The sequence below is a fragment of the Urocitellus parryii genome, chromosome 12 (genome assembly GCF_045843805.1).
Source record: "Urocitellus parryii isolate mUroPar1 chromosome 12, mUroPar1.hap1, whole genome shotgun sequence".
NCBI lineage: Eukaryota > Metazoa > Chordata > Mammalia > Rodentia > Sciuridae > Urocitellus > Urocitellus parryii.
This window is the reverse complement of record NC_135542.1, coordinates 88183815-88199893: the sequence shown is the minus strand read 5'-3', so window position 1 is coordinate 88199893 and position 16079 is coordinate 88183815. Positions and strand designations below refer to the sequence as shown.

At 37.4% G+C, this 16079-nt stretch overlaps 1 protein-coding gene across 2 annotated transcripts in view; it reads left to right on the top strand.

Annotated features, from left to right (window-relative positions):
- Aak1 (AP2 associated kinase 1) overlaps nt 1–16079 on the top strand; it is a 179422-nt gene that overhangs the window by 151469 nt on the left and 11874 nt on the right. Inside the window, exons 18-20 of one of the 2 annotated variants that reach the window (XM_026387175.2) lie at nt 6916–7017; nt 7868–7969; nt 11031–11141. The exons of the other annotated variant lie outside the window; for it this stretch is intronic. Coding sequence (XP_026242960.2) covers nt 6916–7017; nt 7868–7969; nt 11031–11141 — 315 coding nt within the window. The remainder of the gene's footprint in view (nt 1–6915; nt 7018–7867; nt 7970–11030; nt 11142–16079) is intronic. 2 annotated transcript variants of the gene reach the window in all.

Below are 16079 nucleotides of genomic sequence, written 5' to 3'. Positions count from 1 at the left end.
AATATTGATCTCTTTAGTTGCGACATAAGTGCTGCTTCCTAGAATTAGACTTAAAAAAAAAAAAGGAGCCTCTTGGTTTCGTGGCACTCCATCATCTCTTGAAAAATTAAGCAAGAGAAGCTGTTTTCTCAGTGGTCAAAATAGGCATTCCTTTCATAGCTGCTTGCCTGGTATCTTCCTTATTTATTTTTTTTCTTTCTTTTTTAGTTTTCGGTGGACACATCATCTTAATTTTATTTTTATGTGGTACTGAGGATCAAACCCAGTGCCCCGCACATGCCAGGCAAGTGTGCTATCACTTGAGCCACATCCCCAGCCCTATCTTCCTTATTTCTAACTGCTGTATTGTAATATTGAAAAATCCAAGGTCAATAAAGTATGGAAACCATTTTTAAGTATACAGTTAATGTGCTTTTACTCTAGAAAATTTGTACTCCTAAAGATTTAATTCTCTAAGATGAACTTGAAATGGGGGCATGGTGTTTGATTTTTGCTTCTCACATGAAGACGTCATAGATAGTTTTGTGTCTGACTGGAACTATATAGAGCAACTATATTCAATTAAGATAATTGGCATATCAGTCACCTCACAGAGTGGCTAAATTTTAAAAACAGTGTCTCTCATCACAAGACTTCAGGGTTTATATACCCCATATTGAATGACATAAATTGCCAAAGCAAGAGCTATAGCAGCCACATCATCAATTTTGATGGGCATACATTGAACTCTTTCATATTTGTTAGTTAACACTGTTCTGCTCCTCATTCCTAATTAGAGTCAGAATGGTTCACTGCAAGACGTGGGTTTTATTAGCATGTATAAATAGGTATGATCATCCGTTTTTGTATTTAAAAGAATGTCACAAGTTATTTTAATTATCAAACAGACTGATTTGTAAAAGGTTTATTATTTTCTTTCTTGCAGTTGATATTTGTGACTATCTTGAGAGGGGAGGGATAAGAGGAGAATCTGAAATGGATTCATGCCTAAATTTCAACTTTAGCAACTACCTCCTCCTTTCTTCTCTCCCCTGTCCCCATTGCCACTTGAGTTATGTTTAGGAAGCAAGGGGGAGGTGTCTAGAAGAGGAGACCCACTTTCTCTCACCTTTCCCCTTAGTTGAAAATACTTGCAATTCTTTTCCTTTAAAAGCATCCTCACCTAGGGAGGTAGTTCTGTGGTAGAAAGCTTACTAGCATGAACAAGCCCATGGGTTTGATCTCTAGCATAGCAAAAAGAAAAAGAAGAAAGGACCTTTATTTCCATTATCCATCCTATCTATATACCACTGTGTCTGTTTTTCTTTATCAGGGCAGGTCCTTTAGCCATTAAGCACTTCTCAAATCTCTTACCTTGACTAGACTCATTGTTATCTGGGAAACCTAGAGACTTTGTAAAGAACCAGGTGTACTAATAGGGGTGTGATAGGAATCACTATAGTTTGTGAGCAGACAGTTCATTAAAGAAGAAATGTAAATTGCTGGTAAATTTTTTTAAAGTTTGTCATCGTGATGAATCTAGGAAGTACCAACTATAAAAGTAAGATGCTGTGACTTCTGAAGATGTAGAAAAATGGACGCTTCAGATCCTGCTAGTAGGAGCATCAGCTCTTACAACTTCTTGTGAGGATAGTTTGGCGGTTTATAATGAAAGTCTTCAAGGTTTTATTTTCTCATTTACAATTCTGTTTCTGAAAACTTAGTCTGAGAAATATGGGTATGCTTAAATATTTGTTGAACAAACAAATTCATAGGAAAGGACTGGGAAGATATTCATTAAGTTAATAGTTGATATCTCTGAAAGTGGAATTACAGGCACATTTACATTTATCCTTTGCCTTATCTCTTTTTCCCAAATTTTCTACAATTAATATGTACTACTTTTATAATAAGGCAGAAAATAGAAATTTGTTCTTTTTCATGATGAGCCATGAGCTTAGATCTTTCCCTGCCTTCCCTGTTCTCATGGCTGTGCCTTCTGGGCAGTGTGTGTGTTGAAAAATATGTTGACTCAGCTCTGCTTTTTCCACTGACCTGCTACCCTGGGTCCAGTCACTTACTTCCTGCTTGGGTCTTCCTGCCAAATTACTTCTCAGAATTTTTGCAGTCCTCCTGCTTGTGTCTTCCTCCAAGCACCCTCCCTTGGAGTCCTTACCCTCCACTTTCATATTGAGAGTCCATCTCTTGAGCAACTAGCTCCTGTTCCCATTTTTCCCTTCATACGTAATTGGCTTTTATTGGCAGGTAGAGTCCTTAAGTTTACTTTCATTTTTATCAATAAGGAAATTCAGAGAGAGTAAGAGACTTGCCCACAGTGCAGCACAAACCTAGAGCAGAACCACGTCTCCTGCTTTTCCTTCTCTCAGCCCAGGCTGCCTACTCCCCATGTCTTACTTTATAGAAGTTCTGCATGTTCTGTTCTCCTACCAGGCATTTGAGGAAGATCTGGAATGTTACCCATGTCCTCTGCTATACTCAAACATCTGTGATGTGGTGACCGCTCATCCACTTATTACTCCCACTTAAAGAAGTTAATACCCTTTTATATGTCACTTTACTTACATACATACATACAAATTAATTAATTAATTCTGATAAATTAAATTAATTCTGATAAATACAACTATTTTATCCTAACAAACCTTTAAATTAGTTCTTATCCTCTGTTTATAGGTGAAGAACTGAAGCTTAGAACTGTTAGGTAACTTAAGTTTTGTGTTACTTATTTACTTCTCAGAATTTTGCAGACCTCAGCTTAAGTCCCCAAAATGTATAGCATCACAATAAAAAAAAAATTAAAATTAAATCTTCCCCAGATCCGGGGTATCCTCTCATTTCTACAAGCACAGCTCCCCCTATAAACACACACACACACATTTAGAGTCTGGAATCGGTTCTAAAATATCAGAGCCAGATGAGGAACTGTTGGAAAACTCTACCATTTTCTTCTATCCAGAATTATGTACTGCTTTTCCCATGCAGTGGAATATATTGGGGTCACAGGCTTATAATTCTAACACAAAGATAGAATAACTCTTTTTTTTATTTGTTTTTGTAGTTATAGATAGACAGAATACCTTTATTTTATTTATTTTTATGCAGTACTAAGGATCAAACCCAGTACCTCACACATCCTAGGGAAGCGCTCTGGTACAGCCCCAGCCCCCAAGATAGAACAATTCTTGTAAAACATTACTTAGGAGGATTAAATCATTTCTAAAATGCAGTTTATGAATAATTTCTGCTTCATTGATCTGTCACTTTGAATAATCGAGAATAGGAGTGTGAGTCTTTAAGCATTTCTGGTATGAACTTCCCCAGAAGATGGCTTATGCTTTTGTATCCAGAGAAGACATTTCCCATGATTCATACAAAATTTAAGAAGTTTTTGTTTATTAGATAACAATAAGTCATGATGCTGACATGGGACTTGATTGAGGTTTTGGATCTTGAACACTTCTAGCAGTTTCCTAAGTTTACTACCCTCTTCTCTTTGTTGTTCTTTCCCATGCCTCACCTTAATACTTGGCCTTGAATGTAAGAGAAAGGACAGTTCATAATACAAGGACTTAAGGGCTAGCTGTTGATGCAGATGGGCAGCCACCAGGCTCCATGACTGATAGGCTGTCAGCATCCTACAGCCTTTTTTGGGCCTCCCATTACATGTGTTTCAGGAGTTTCATGTACAGTGAGCACAAATTACCAGTAATAGCTTTAGATGTGACCTCATACGAGAGTCTTTACATTTTAAAGAATCAAAGTCCCTTAGGTAAACCAAAAGAATGAATCTCTAATAGAGTAGAATATCCCAGTCTTTGTATCTGTTGCTTTCTTGCTATAAGAGCTTGGCCAAATTACTTCACTTTTTGGAGTTGGTCTCTTAATTAATGAGAAGGCTAAATTGGGTAAAATCTGAGGTTTCTTTTTTTTTTTCTTTTTTCTTTTTTTTTTTTAAAGAGAGAGTGAGAGGAGAGAGGGAGAGAGAGAGAGAGAGAGAGAGAGAGAGAGAGAGAGAGAGAGAGAGAGAATTTTTAATATTTATTTTTTAGTTCTCGGCGGACACAACATCTTTGTTGGTATGTGGTGCTGAGGATCGAACCCGGGCCGCACGCATGCCAGGCGAGCGCGCTACCGCTTGAGCCACATCCCCAGTCCCAAAAAAAAAAAAATCTGAGGTTTCTTCCAACACTAACCTAATAAATGTACCATTGTGCCTGGATGTGGAGACCCATCCTCCTATGCTGAGGCAGACAGCCAGATCCTCCAGGCAGTGTGTAAAGGGATCTTTGAAAACATATCTGGGCTCCTTAGTGCCTTGCCTGTGACTTAGAGCAAGTCACACCTTCTGAGTCTTTGATGTCCCCCAATCTGTCTCATCACAGAGACCTCCTTTTTTTTTTTACCTTCTAATATGCTTTTTGCTAATGGCTAATAAAATGATTAGATTCTTGTTAAAGTCCACTGCTCGACCAGCACGCTGGTTTCATACAAGAGGTTTGTAGCATAGAAGTTAACTAGTGAGATCGAAATAAACACACAAGACTCAATTACCTTTTTCTGGCAACAATGAATCTGTCCCTATGGTTTTGTCTCCTGCAGAATTTCCTTTTTTTTTTTTTTTCCTTTTCAGTACTGGAAATTGAATATGCTAGGCAAAAATTCTACTACAGAGCTACATCCCCCACTGGCTTTGAGACACGGTCTTGCTAAATTGCTGATATAGTGTTACATTGTATAGTTGAACAGACCCCCAGTGTTTTATTCCCCCTGCTTTTGAGAAGTTTCCTTTCCTCTCCATCGTTGTTGTTGTTAGAGTTGTAGATGGACAGCATGCCTTTATTTTTGTGCAGTGCTGAGGATCGAACTCAGTGCCTCACACATGATAGGCAAGCACTTTGCCACTGAGCTACAACCCTATCCCCTTTTTCTCCCTTCTTTTCTTCAGTGTAAATCAGGTATAAATGAGAAATGTGCAGCATATTGTCATGTAATTCAAAGACATTTATATTCCATGTGCTCCAAAGATGATAAATTAGCTTCACATAAATAAAAATAACAATCTCTTTTTTTGTTTCAGTGTGTTAATTATACCAAAACAACTTATCTTGCCAAGACTCTAGAATCTGTTCTTTCATTTGGTCTGTGTAGCTGAAGACATGTCTGGGCTCCTTATGACCCCCTTAAAATATGATTCCTGCCTTTTAATGAATATCAGTTTATTTATCCCTTAGCTCATTTTCCAACATCCTAGAAGACTACAGATTCATTAAAATGTTATATACACATGCTTGAACTTTAAACCACTTATTTTTTCAAACACACTTTAATTTTGGTTAAACTGGGCAAGAGTTAGAATTTGTGACTTGAGGCTCCTTGTAACAGAGGCATGAGCTCTTAATTCCCTTCTTCCTGTGGGATTCTGTGATTCCTTTTTTTTTTTTTTTAAGTTAATGCTCAACCTTTAGTCACTTAAAGGTAAGTAGAGGGTTGTTGATGGATCAGGGCTAAAGGAATTATTTTGGAATGAACCTTAATGTATATACATTGCTCTACATTAAATACCAGGTATGACAAATCTGGTGGCTTCTTGTTTATTTGTTTGTTTTTGACTTCTAATGTCTTTTTATTTGTTAGCTAACAGACATCAACAGTAATTCATCTGCAGGCCTAAGTCAACTGTTTTGAGATTTGACCATAGAATAATTAAGAATAGGAACATGTTACATATACATCATTGACAGTCAGTAAATGATTTTTTAAGTTACCTTATGTGAGACTGAATTGATTATAAACTGTTTCTAAATGCAAATTTTTAAAAAATAGGTTGAAAACTACGCCCCTCAAAAGGAAACAAATACACAAAGTTTTGTATGCAAATGTTTATGGTAACCTTATTTTTCATAGCTGACAACTGGAAACAACCAGAAGCCTATTAACTGGTAGACGGATCAACAAAATGTGGTACAGCCACACAATAAAACAATACTCCTCAATAAAAGAGAACAAACTTCTGATATAGGCTACAACATGGATGATTCTCAAAAATACTTTGCTAAATGAAGGAAATCAGACACAATAGACTACACATTGTGTGGCTCCATTTAAAATGGAAATTCTGGCCTAGGCTTGGTGACAAACATCTGTAATCCCAGTGACTTAGAAGCTGAGGCAAAAGGGTCCGAAGTTTGAAGCCAGCCTCAGCAATTTAGCAAGACCGTGTCTCAAAGCCAGTGGGGGATGTAGCTCTGTAGTAGAATTATTGCCTAACATATTTAATTTCCAGTACTGAAAAGGAAAAAAAAAAAAAAAGGAAATTCTGCAGGAGACAAAACCATAGGGACAGATTCATTGTTGCCAGGGTCTAGGGTGAGAGAAACATATTTACTATGAAGGGGCACAATGAATTTTTTTAAACGTTGGGAAATATTCTATATCATTATTTCAGTGGTAATTTTATGAATGTGTACATTTGTCTAAACTCACCAAATTGTACACTTGAAATTGGTGATGTCTATTAAATGTCAATTATACCTCAAAATAAGCAGAGAAACAAACCTAGAGCACATCTTACCACTTGTCTTGGAAATAGTCTTTTGTAAACTGAATTTGGAAAACCTGTTTTTAATAAGATACCAATAGTATTAATTTCTATAGTGAATCTTTACCAGATATTGACCCCTAAAATGTGTTTGCATAGAAAACAATGAGTGAATACTGGGCAGGGTGGCACATCTCTGTAATCCTGGTAACTTGGGAGGCTAAGGCAGGAAGATTGCAAGTTTGAGGCCAGCCTCAGCAATTAACAAGACCCTTACTTAAAATAAAAAATGAAAAAGAAAGAAAACAGTGAGTGAGTCACTTGCTTTAATATCTCATTGCTTTTTTGCTTTCTCTTTACCTCTCTGCCCAACCTAGAAAAACTAATTGAGGGACTCAAATCTCCTGACACGTCTCTTCTGCTCCCTGAACTCTTGCCTATGGCAGATCCTTTTGGTAGCACTTCTGATGCTGTAATTGGTAAAGTCACCATCTGTTTCTTCAATCATGCATGAATGTGTATTTTGAATTAAGTGTCTGATTAACAGATCCTAGAATGAATTTCATATGAATGAACAGGAATGTGAAGAATTCAGTTGCAAAAGCATCATGAAAAAATTGGTTTCTAACTGGACCTTACTTTACTGAACTTGATGGGATATAGCAGATTCTTCCTTAGAAGGCCAATGCATGTACCAGAAAATGCTTTGTCCAGTAGTTAAGCTCCTTGAATAGAATCTAGGGCAAGACTCAGTCTACTTATTTGCTTATATTTTTTTGTGTTCCAATAGCAAGGCAGGCAAAACCTACAAAATGTCCAAGGCCTCTGTGCTTTAGGAGGAGCAATCATTCGAGACCTGGTAATGCCTCTGGGGAAAAATGTCCTAGAATTCACAAATGCCATGGCCCTACAGAAAAAATGGGCCTTCAGTTGAGAAACATGACTTGGTGCAGAATGCCTCCCAGCTACACCATGGGATGGAGATGAGATGGATTTGAGGCTTTTGCATTAGATTAGAGGATGTTTACTCTAAATTTGTTACTTAAAAAAAGCAGAAGAATTTAAGATGCCTTTTAGCTAATCTCTTCTAACATGGTAGAAATCTCATGATTGAAAGAGGCTTGTGTTCCATGCTCTAACAGTGAAATCTAGACACTAAAAGCAGCAGAAATAGTCACTTTTTGTGCTTTCCATCTTGCTGAGGCTGGTATTTTAGCAACCTGTGTACAGAAATTTCACAGAAGAAAGCCTTCACAGAATTTCCTGAAGAAACTTCTGTCTTCCTTCCCTTACCCTTTCCTCTCCTTTCTTAATGCTCTGTTACAAAAGAAAAAGCTGATGTTGCCGTTGAGAGTCTCATACCAGGACTGGAACCCCCAGTTGCCCAGCGCCTCCCATCTCAGACGGAGTCTGTGACCTCAAACCGCACAGGTCAGTCAGGGATCTCAGTAGCTGAAGAGTCTGATCAATGTGGCTTTCTACCTCTGGCAGATGATCATCAGCTTATTTTTTAGCCTGGCTAGTTTCTCCTAGAGTGGATACTTGTTCTTATAGCCCTGGTGTCTAGATGTTGGATATATTTTTCCTTGCTGAAGAACTAGGTACTTTTTGGATTTGTGCTCTTTTTAGAGTAGGCCCTAGGCTTACCCTGGTTATAGAATTTCTTTATTCAAGATTCTTTTTACTGGTAGCAGATCTCTCCACCTCCTTAATTAAAGAACTCTGCAGAGTGACCATGCTGTAAACCCCCTCTAGACTGCCCAGCTGTCTTTCCCACCTGAGAACATCAGTGGGTATCTGCAGAGCGCATCTCCTATGGGTTGACATTTTTTACCCAGAACAGTGCTTTAATCATCTAGGGGTGGTTTGCTGTTAAATTGTAGGCAAAACCATTGAGTCTATAATTACCTTGATAAAAGTGTCTGATTATCTGACTCAGAAAATCAGCAGTTAGAGGTCTTGGAAATGTGAACATAAACTTACTCAGGTGAAAAAATTTACCCCAGAAGATAAAGTGGTTCGTTTTCTTTGTCCTCACTTGGATATTTTCTCCTAGAAAACTCTCCCAAAAAACAATCCTTGTTTAAATGCTTGAACTCTGAATTTTTGTCTTCTTTCCATTCTTTAACTGAAAACAAATTACGTGTTCAAAGGAGTAATTTAAATTCAAGAATACTAACAAGACACATTTAGAATGGTAATCTGATTGAGTTCTAGAAAGTATTGTTTAATCTCATCACATTCTACTAATAAAGAGCTAGATCAACTCTCCTGGTTAATTTCAATACCAATTTCAATTTCAGTGTGGTAAATCTTTTCCTGTGAATGTTAGGGAAATGAAACAAATTGCAAAGTCCTTTTTCTGAAATGGTACTTGCTGAGAACTAAGTTGTTAAAATTGTACTGGCATCCAAATCAGACTTGCTTAACCAGCAACCTCTGAGCTAAAATGTCTCCTATACTTCCAAGTTAATGTTAAGAGGAGTCTAGAAATACATGTTGATGTGGATAGAAATCCAGAGGACTTAACAAGTTTCTTTTGGTTTTCTTTCTCCCGCTTGGCTTGAATGTATAACTTGTAAATGCAATAATTTAAAGGCTTAGATCTAATCTCATGATATTGTTATATGTGCCATTTAATGCTGTCACTGACCTGGAATGCTGTTAACTGGACTCAGATTCTCTCACTGGGGAAGATTCCCTGCTTGACTGCTCTCTGCTTTCTAACCCTACTGCTGACCTTCTGGAAGAGTTTGCTCCCATAGCAATCTCTGCTCCAGCCCATAAAGGTAAATTCTTCTTCTGAGGCCCCCAGGTATCCCCGGAGGAGAAGAGCTGAACAGCTCCTAAGTTTCCCTTTTCAAAAGTCTTTGCTATAAAGTATTTAAACTTCCTTTTATAGAAAACTTGAGTTTGTATTCTTAGTCACTGTTATGATACCTCTCAGAATATCTAATAAGCCTTAGACAACAGATTGGTGAGGGTGTTACTTTCTGGTAAGAACTGGATGCAGGTGATATTTTACGTTGCCTTTGAGCACCATATACCTTGACAGTCAACCAAGAAAAATGCTTGAGCTGACTGTCCACTCACTCACTATAATTATTAATGTGATACTTGTTGACCTTGGAAAGTAGAGTTGTTCATCAAATGTGATTCAGGGTTTTGAACAATTATGACTACAGTAAAGAAACAGGTGTTCCTCAAAAGTCGCTCTTCAGAGATTGAATTTTAAACAGTTTCAAATTTTGTCCATTTTAAAATCATGATTGATTACTTGATTTTTCTTCCTCATCTGGCATTTTTACTTCTTAGTTTTGGATTAATATTGTTTTGAAATTCTGCTGGACAGAGGTAGTTTGAATTGAGTTTTGTTCAGCTAGAAGTTTGTGACAATGGTAGGTACACTGACTTCCTCTATGTAGGCATTTACTAAACTTATTTCTCTGCTTGAGTAATGAAAGTGGTTTTCTAGAAGGAGAAAATACATAGAAAAGGAACAGCTGAAGCCCTTTCTAAGGGAAATTCAAGAAGGAAGCTGCCCAGAGATGACTAAAAGTAATTAGCTCATGGTTTGCAGTGGTAATAGCTGAGCTTTTGTTTTTATCTCTGATAGCATTAAAATGATTTTTTTTATAGCATATGTAAAGGGAAGTTACCTGATTAGACAGTGGTGTGTGGCAGGAGTATGCCAGCAGCAGTATCTAATTACAGAGAAACATCCCTTGCAAAATAGGTGCTCAGCTAGCACTTGTTGGTACTGTTGTTTTAATTAGATTGGAGAAAACATTTTTAAAAACTTCTGCTAGAAGTCTCAGTGCAGGAGATTTTATGCCCTACTGCTCCCTGAGGCAACTAAGTCATTTGAAAGTCTTTTCCCATTCACAGAACAATGAGTCCTTCTATAAGTATTTTTACTTGCCTTGTGTATACTTACCTATTGTTGGTTTGGGGTCTCTTGGGGATAGGGATTGAACCTAGGGCTTCACACATGCTAAGCATGTGCTGTTCCACTGAGCTGCACCCCCTGCCCCTTCAGTCATCACTTCTTAAAGAACTGCTAGTTCTCTCTCCCCGACACTCCTAGTTTTGAGTTTTTTTAACATGTTAGCCAGGCCTCTTTTCCCTCAATAAAGAAAACAGCTGACTCATTCTTGTGCCTTTCTGAATTAGTAACATTGAAGAGATACTTCACAATAATTATAGTTAATGGTACTACAAATAGTAGAGAAAATTCTCCCAGTAACCCTTCTCCCTAATCATTTATGAAAGACTTAACATGGCCAATTCTAAAGCATTTTCCATATCTTTATGTTTTCTGTTTCCCTACTTTTTATTTCAACTCAGAAAAATAAGTACTTTCAACTTTAAGAACTCCAGTAATTAAATATATAAATATATTGTTGGGAACTTTGTGCCTCTTTCCCTTTCTCTCTGTTTGCTAATCTCTACCTCTGTTGTTTCTACTTGTGTGCTTGCCTTCTGTATTAAGCTGCAGAAGATAGTAATCTCATCTCAGGTTTTGATGTCCCTGAGGGCTCGGAAAAGGTGGCAGAAGATGAGTTTGACCCTATTCCTGTATTGATAACCAAAAACCCACAAGGTAAGAAAGAGGTGGGGGAATAAGGAAGAGCTTGACATCTGCTCTTATCAAAATAATAATGTACCTAATCTGCAAGTGGGGGAAAGAGTCAACATTTAGTGAACATTTAGTGAAGGACATTGGGGGCAATGACAATCATTCATTGTAGGCTGGACCAGTATAGATAGGTAGAGATGGAGATACTGATAGAGGTACCTAAAGCTTGACCATGATGTTTATGTAGAAGTAGTTTGACTAACAACTAGTTTACAAAGTATCAAGCCAAAAATAAAGTGATCTTCAATCAGTGGAAATTTAAAGGTATATATCAAAAGTTCTTAACTTTTTTTTTTATGATTAGAACAATCTGTAATAAATATTCTTTCCAAATAGATTAACAGTGGTGCTTTTGTATTAGCCACATCTTTTGGACATTCTCAGAGCATGCTTTTTCCTCTTTGATGAATCGAAATCACTTGAACATGCCATAAAACACTGAATTGCCATCAGACCATGTATTTATTTTTTTAAAGCATGTTCTTATTACAGTGTTTTAATAACTAATTTCTCCCCAAATCAAAAATTGATCAAGGGGATGGCTTGATGTTAACAGAAAGCTAGTGTAAAGCCAGCAATTCTCAGGCAACGTACTGTTTCGAGAAGAGCTTCATCTTTATAAAGTGTCTGCCTATGCTATGGTGTACACAGAGTGCCTAAACTTTTGGTGGGAGGTGGTAGATAGCTAACTTTTATGTTTAAAAATCATTACATATGAGACTTTGCAAATGTAAAATGTTGCCTCTCTAGGTTTCTGTGTTGTTTTTTTTCTCCTTTGCTTTCTCTGCACATCTAAACCTTAACCCTCTGTGTTTTGTACTGAATTCCTATCTCTCCACTTCCAGGTGGGCACTCTAGAAACAGCAGTGGGAGCTCTGAGTCCAGTCTTCCCAACCTAGCCAGGTCTTTGCTGCTGGTGGATCAGCTCATAGACCTGTAGCGGTGACCCAGTAGCAGATGCAGTTCTGTAACCTTCATGCCGTAATACACATTTTCATTACGGAGTTACGAGAAAAATGATTTTTTAAAAAATCTGCAAATAAAGGGCCCTCCAGCCCTTTTCTCCTACCCCTTGCCTTCTCCTATAGAAATGATAAGGAAAGAAAATCACTTTGGCCCTCCAGATATATTCCTTGGCCAGTTCCTCCCTGTTAGTTTGCTGTGTTTTCTCATTAACCTTCTTCAATAGCATTATCTTAAATCAAGCGCTAGATGCCATGAGCTTCACTTCTGCTGGAATTGACTCCACCAAAAGCTTAACTGTAACTGAACATAGTGAACTGACACCTTTGTCTCATTCTTGCTAGGAATGGCCTCCCAAATCAATCCTCCCAGCCCCTGTCTCCTTGGCCAGATGCTGATGAATATGTTTTCCTGTTTTTGCTTTTTATTCTGATGCATTATCATGAGGACCCGGCTTCTTCAGCTGGTTTTAACTCTAGGCAGTAGCCTGGAGATGGGTGTGTGGTTTAAGAGAGGGTAAAACTCACTGATAGTATATGTTTGAGAAGAGAAATTGAGCCCAGCTCTGGCCTACCAACTTTGCCCTTGTTTAATCATAGACTTAGCCAAGAGATTTACACCCCATGCAACCCACCCAGCATTCGTCCAGCTTTCTGGCTTCCACTGAGTCGTGATTTCTCAGATCTGGAGACGTGACTGCAAGTACTTGAGATCCTTGGATAAAATGTGTACGTTATATAAACCCCAAGTATTGCCATTCCTTTTCATGTTACCTGGCTCAAGCCAGAACCTCAGAATTAGACCAAAATAAGACAGTGGTGGTAATATGATACCTTTTATTAGAAGACTTTTCACTGGGGGGTGGATAGGGGAGGGGAAGGAATTGTAGCAGAAACAGATGTATTTTTCTTGTGATTTTTATTTTGAATCAAATATTGTAAATTGTGTATAAATGAAGACACTGAATAGTTCTGTTTCCACTTGGCGTTTCAAGTCCGATATCAGGTGTCTGTACAGGGTTTTGATCACTTTCCCTTGTATAACCACACAGCGATTCTACAGTGTAACATATGGAATTATTTTGAGTAGATTGTGTGTCTTGCTATAAGCTTCCAGCAGGTCCTGTCTCTATAGAATAAGCATGTTGTTTATTTTCAGATAATCAGAAATAAGTGTGCTGACAAGCTGGGCACAGTTTGGCTACTTACCTTTCTCTCTGATGTTTAAATTGAAGGCTGCAGCCAATGGAATATGTTCAGATGGTTTTCCCTGGCTTCCTAGATTTAAAAACCAAACAAGGCATAATTCTTCACTAACCTTAGACTATTGTTAATAAAATAAATAAAGGCCCCTGCACTGACATGACAACATGCCTCATGGTCACCCTCTGTATATGTACTTACTCACTAAAGTGTATTTTATTTCCGTACATGGAAAGCACTTTTATAAAATCACCCTTTTGAAAAGAAGGGGCACAGAGAACCACCTTGTTCTCTTTCTCCAGTGCCATTGTCCATGATCAAAAGGGACAAACTTAGTTGATCAGATTTGTATAAATAAAGTTCCAAGTCCATTTGCTTGTTCTCTAGCTAGTACTTTTGTTTCTTCTTCCTCACATTTGCACTTTAAGGGTGGGGGGATGGGGAGGAGTTTAACAGCAACAAGAGCCTGCAGACACTGCACTCTGGAGGGCCACCTTTGACCCCAGCAGTGGAAGAGTAGCCTGGAAAGGCTTCAGAGGACAAGTCTGAACCTTTCATTCTTCCTTCTGACTTCAAATACTTCCCTTGCCAGCTGAAATTAGATGAGCTAAATAAAGGCTTCTGCTAGGAGAACAGATCATTTCCAAAGTTGAGAGAGGCACAGCCTCCTGCTGAGGACAGAAAAAAAAAAGGCCGTGAAGAGCTCTCTGTGATTGGGTAGCAGTGGAAATAGGACATGGTTTACCCCTTTATGGACAGGAAACTTGCTGCAGATCAGAATTGTATCCTCTTTCCTGGACACAGAAAGAATGTATAAATTAACGAAGGAAATGTTTATTTTTAAAGAAGGATAATGTTTAGTTCTATGTTTTCATATTTGATTTTTTCATATATATGTGTTAGAAATATAATGAACTATAGTTTCTCAATTTAGTTGAAACCATGAAGCGTACAGTTTAGAATAGGTGTCTCTAAATTGTTCCTTTCATGCATTACCCATAATTACATTGAAATATATTAGGTAGTCATTTGGCTCAATAAAGCTTAATGGAGACAGTTAATGAAAATAGACTAGAAGCCAGAGATGATGGTAGATGCTTGAAGAAGATAATATCAAAGAACTATCTTGGGCTTATTCTTTAAGAGTACAGCCTCTTTCTGCTTTTCTTTTGAGGAATGCACCTGAGTGATTTGGTAAACAGGAACTTCCTTAGTTTATAGCATCATCTCTGAACTGAAAGAGTTTATTTGAAATGAGCATAATATTGTAGTAATTGATGGACTTCTGGAGCAACAGAGTGAGTTATAAGAGAGACCTTAGAGACCATCTGCTAGTCCATTCACTTCATTTTACAGGTGTGGGATCTGAACTGAATTAAGGCAGGGGGTGGAGAGAAGAGGCCTGGGCAGGCCAGGCCACCTGGAATCTCATTCCAACCCTTACCAGGCACTGGCTGAGTAATTTTTGGCAGGTACTTTACCTCTCAGAGCTGCTGTCACTTACTTATACAATGATGGTGTGACTGGATAGATGATCTTAAGGTTTTAGAAGCGTAAGGTCCTAAGTATGTATTGTTAGGCTTTGAAGGACTATGAAGGATTTATATAATCTTGATGTTCTTCAGTTATTGTCTGTATTCCTGGTATTATTATAGCAGCATTATATGTTAGAGAATTATAATGGGCTTTATTAACCTGTTTACTCTTTCTTGGTTATCTGAATAGAATCCTAAAACATCACAGAGTTTTGGATGTAGATTTTTTTTTAATGTTACACTCTTGCACATGCACCCACATGTACACCCCTACATATTCCAGTAAAATAATATTTTAAAATGTATGATCAGGGATCTGCCATTAAAATTGAGCAAATACTATGTGCATATGTTTATATGCATTTGCTTTTATTCCAACTGTTTAAGAGTAATAACTATCCTAGCAAACATCACAAATTGGGGGTTTTTTCCCCTTTACAGCATTCAAATAATGAAATCACCAAATTCAATTCCCAATGTTTAAAAAAATACAGTTCTCAGAGGAGATAAAGTTTAAATGGACACTTCTAAATATGATTATAATCATTACAATTAATGATTTTTTTTAGCAGACACATTTGACATCTAATTGAATGATGTTTTCTTCAAAGGTATCCTAGTGCACTTGGGAAGTTAATACTTATCTTAGTGATGCTGTCATCATTCACATTCTTTTTAAAACTCATCTTCTTAAAAATAACATTAAGGAACGCATAAGCAAATCATTTGCATTATCAAATTATACACTTTCAGCATCTGAAAGTATATTCTATTCACTTTTTCCACTACTCCTGCTTCTGGGTAACATTTAGCTATTTCCAAAAAGCAAAATCACCCCAGTCCAGTAAGATGAAGAGTGGTTATTACTGAAGAGAGTATAAAGAAGAATCCACAGAAAATTCCCAGAGAGACCTTACAAGAGAAAATGAACATGATCAGTCTTACTTTCCTTAATACTCTGAATAAGGGAACTTCTATTATAACTCCCATCTTTAGTATAGTTTAGAAAATTGAAAGATATGAGTTTTTAAAATACCTCTGAAAGAATCTGTTACTTTGTTCAGTGTCATTTGATATTGGAGTTGGCTCTTCTTCATCAGAATTAATTCATTAGAATTATAACTTAGGTTGCTAATAATTGGTGCAAAACAAACCCAGGAAAGTACCTGTTTTTCTCAAGATGCTTTGTTTTACTTTTAATA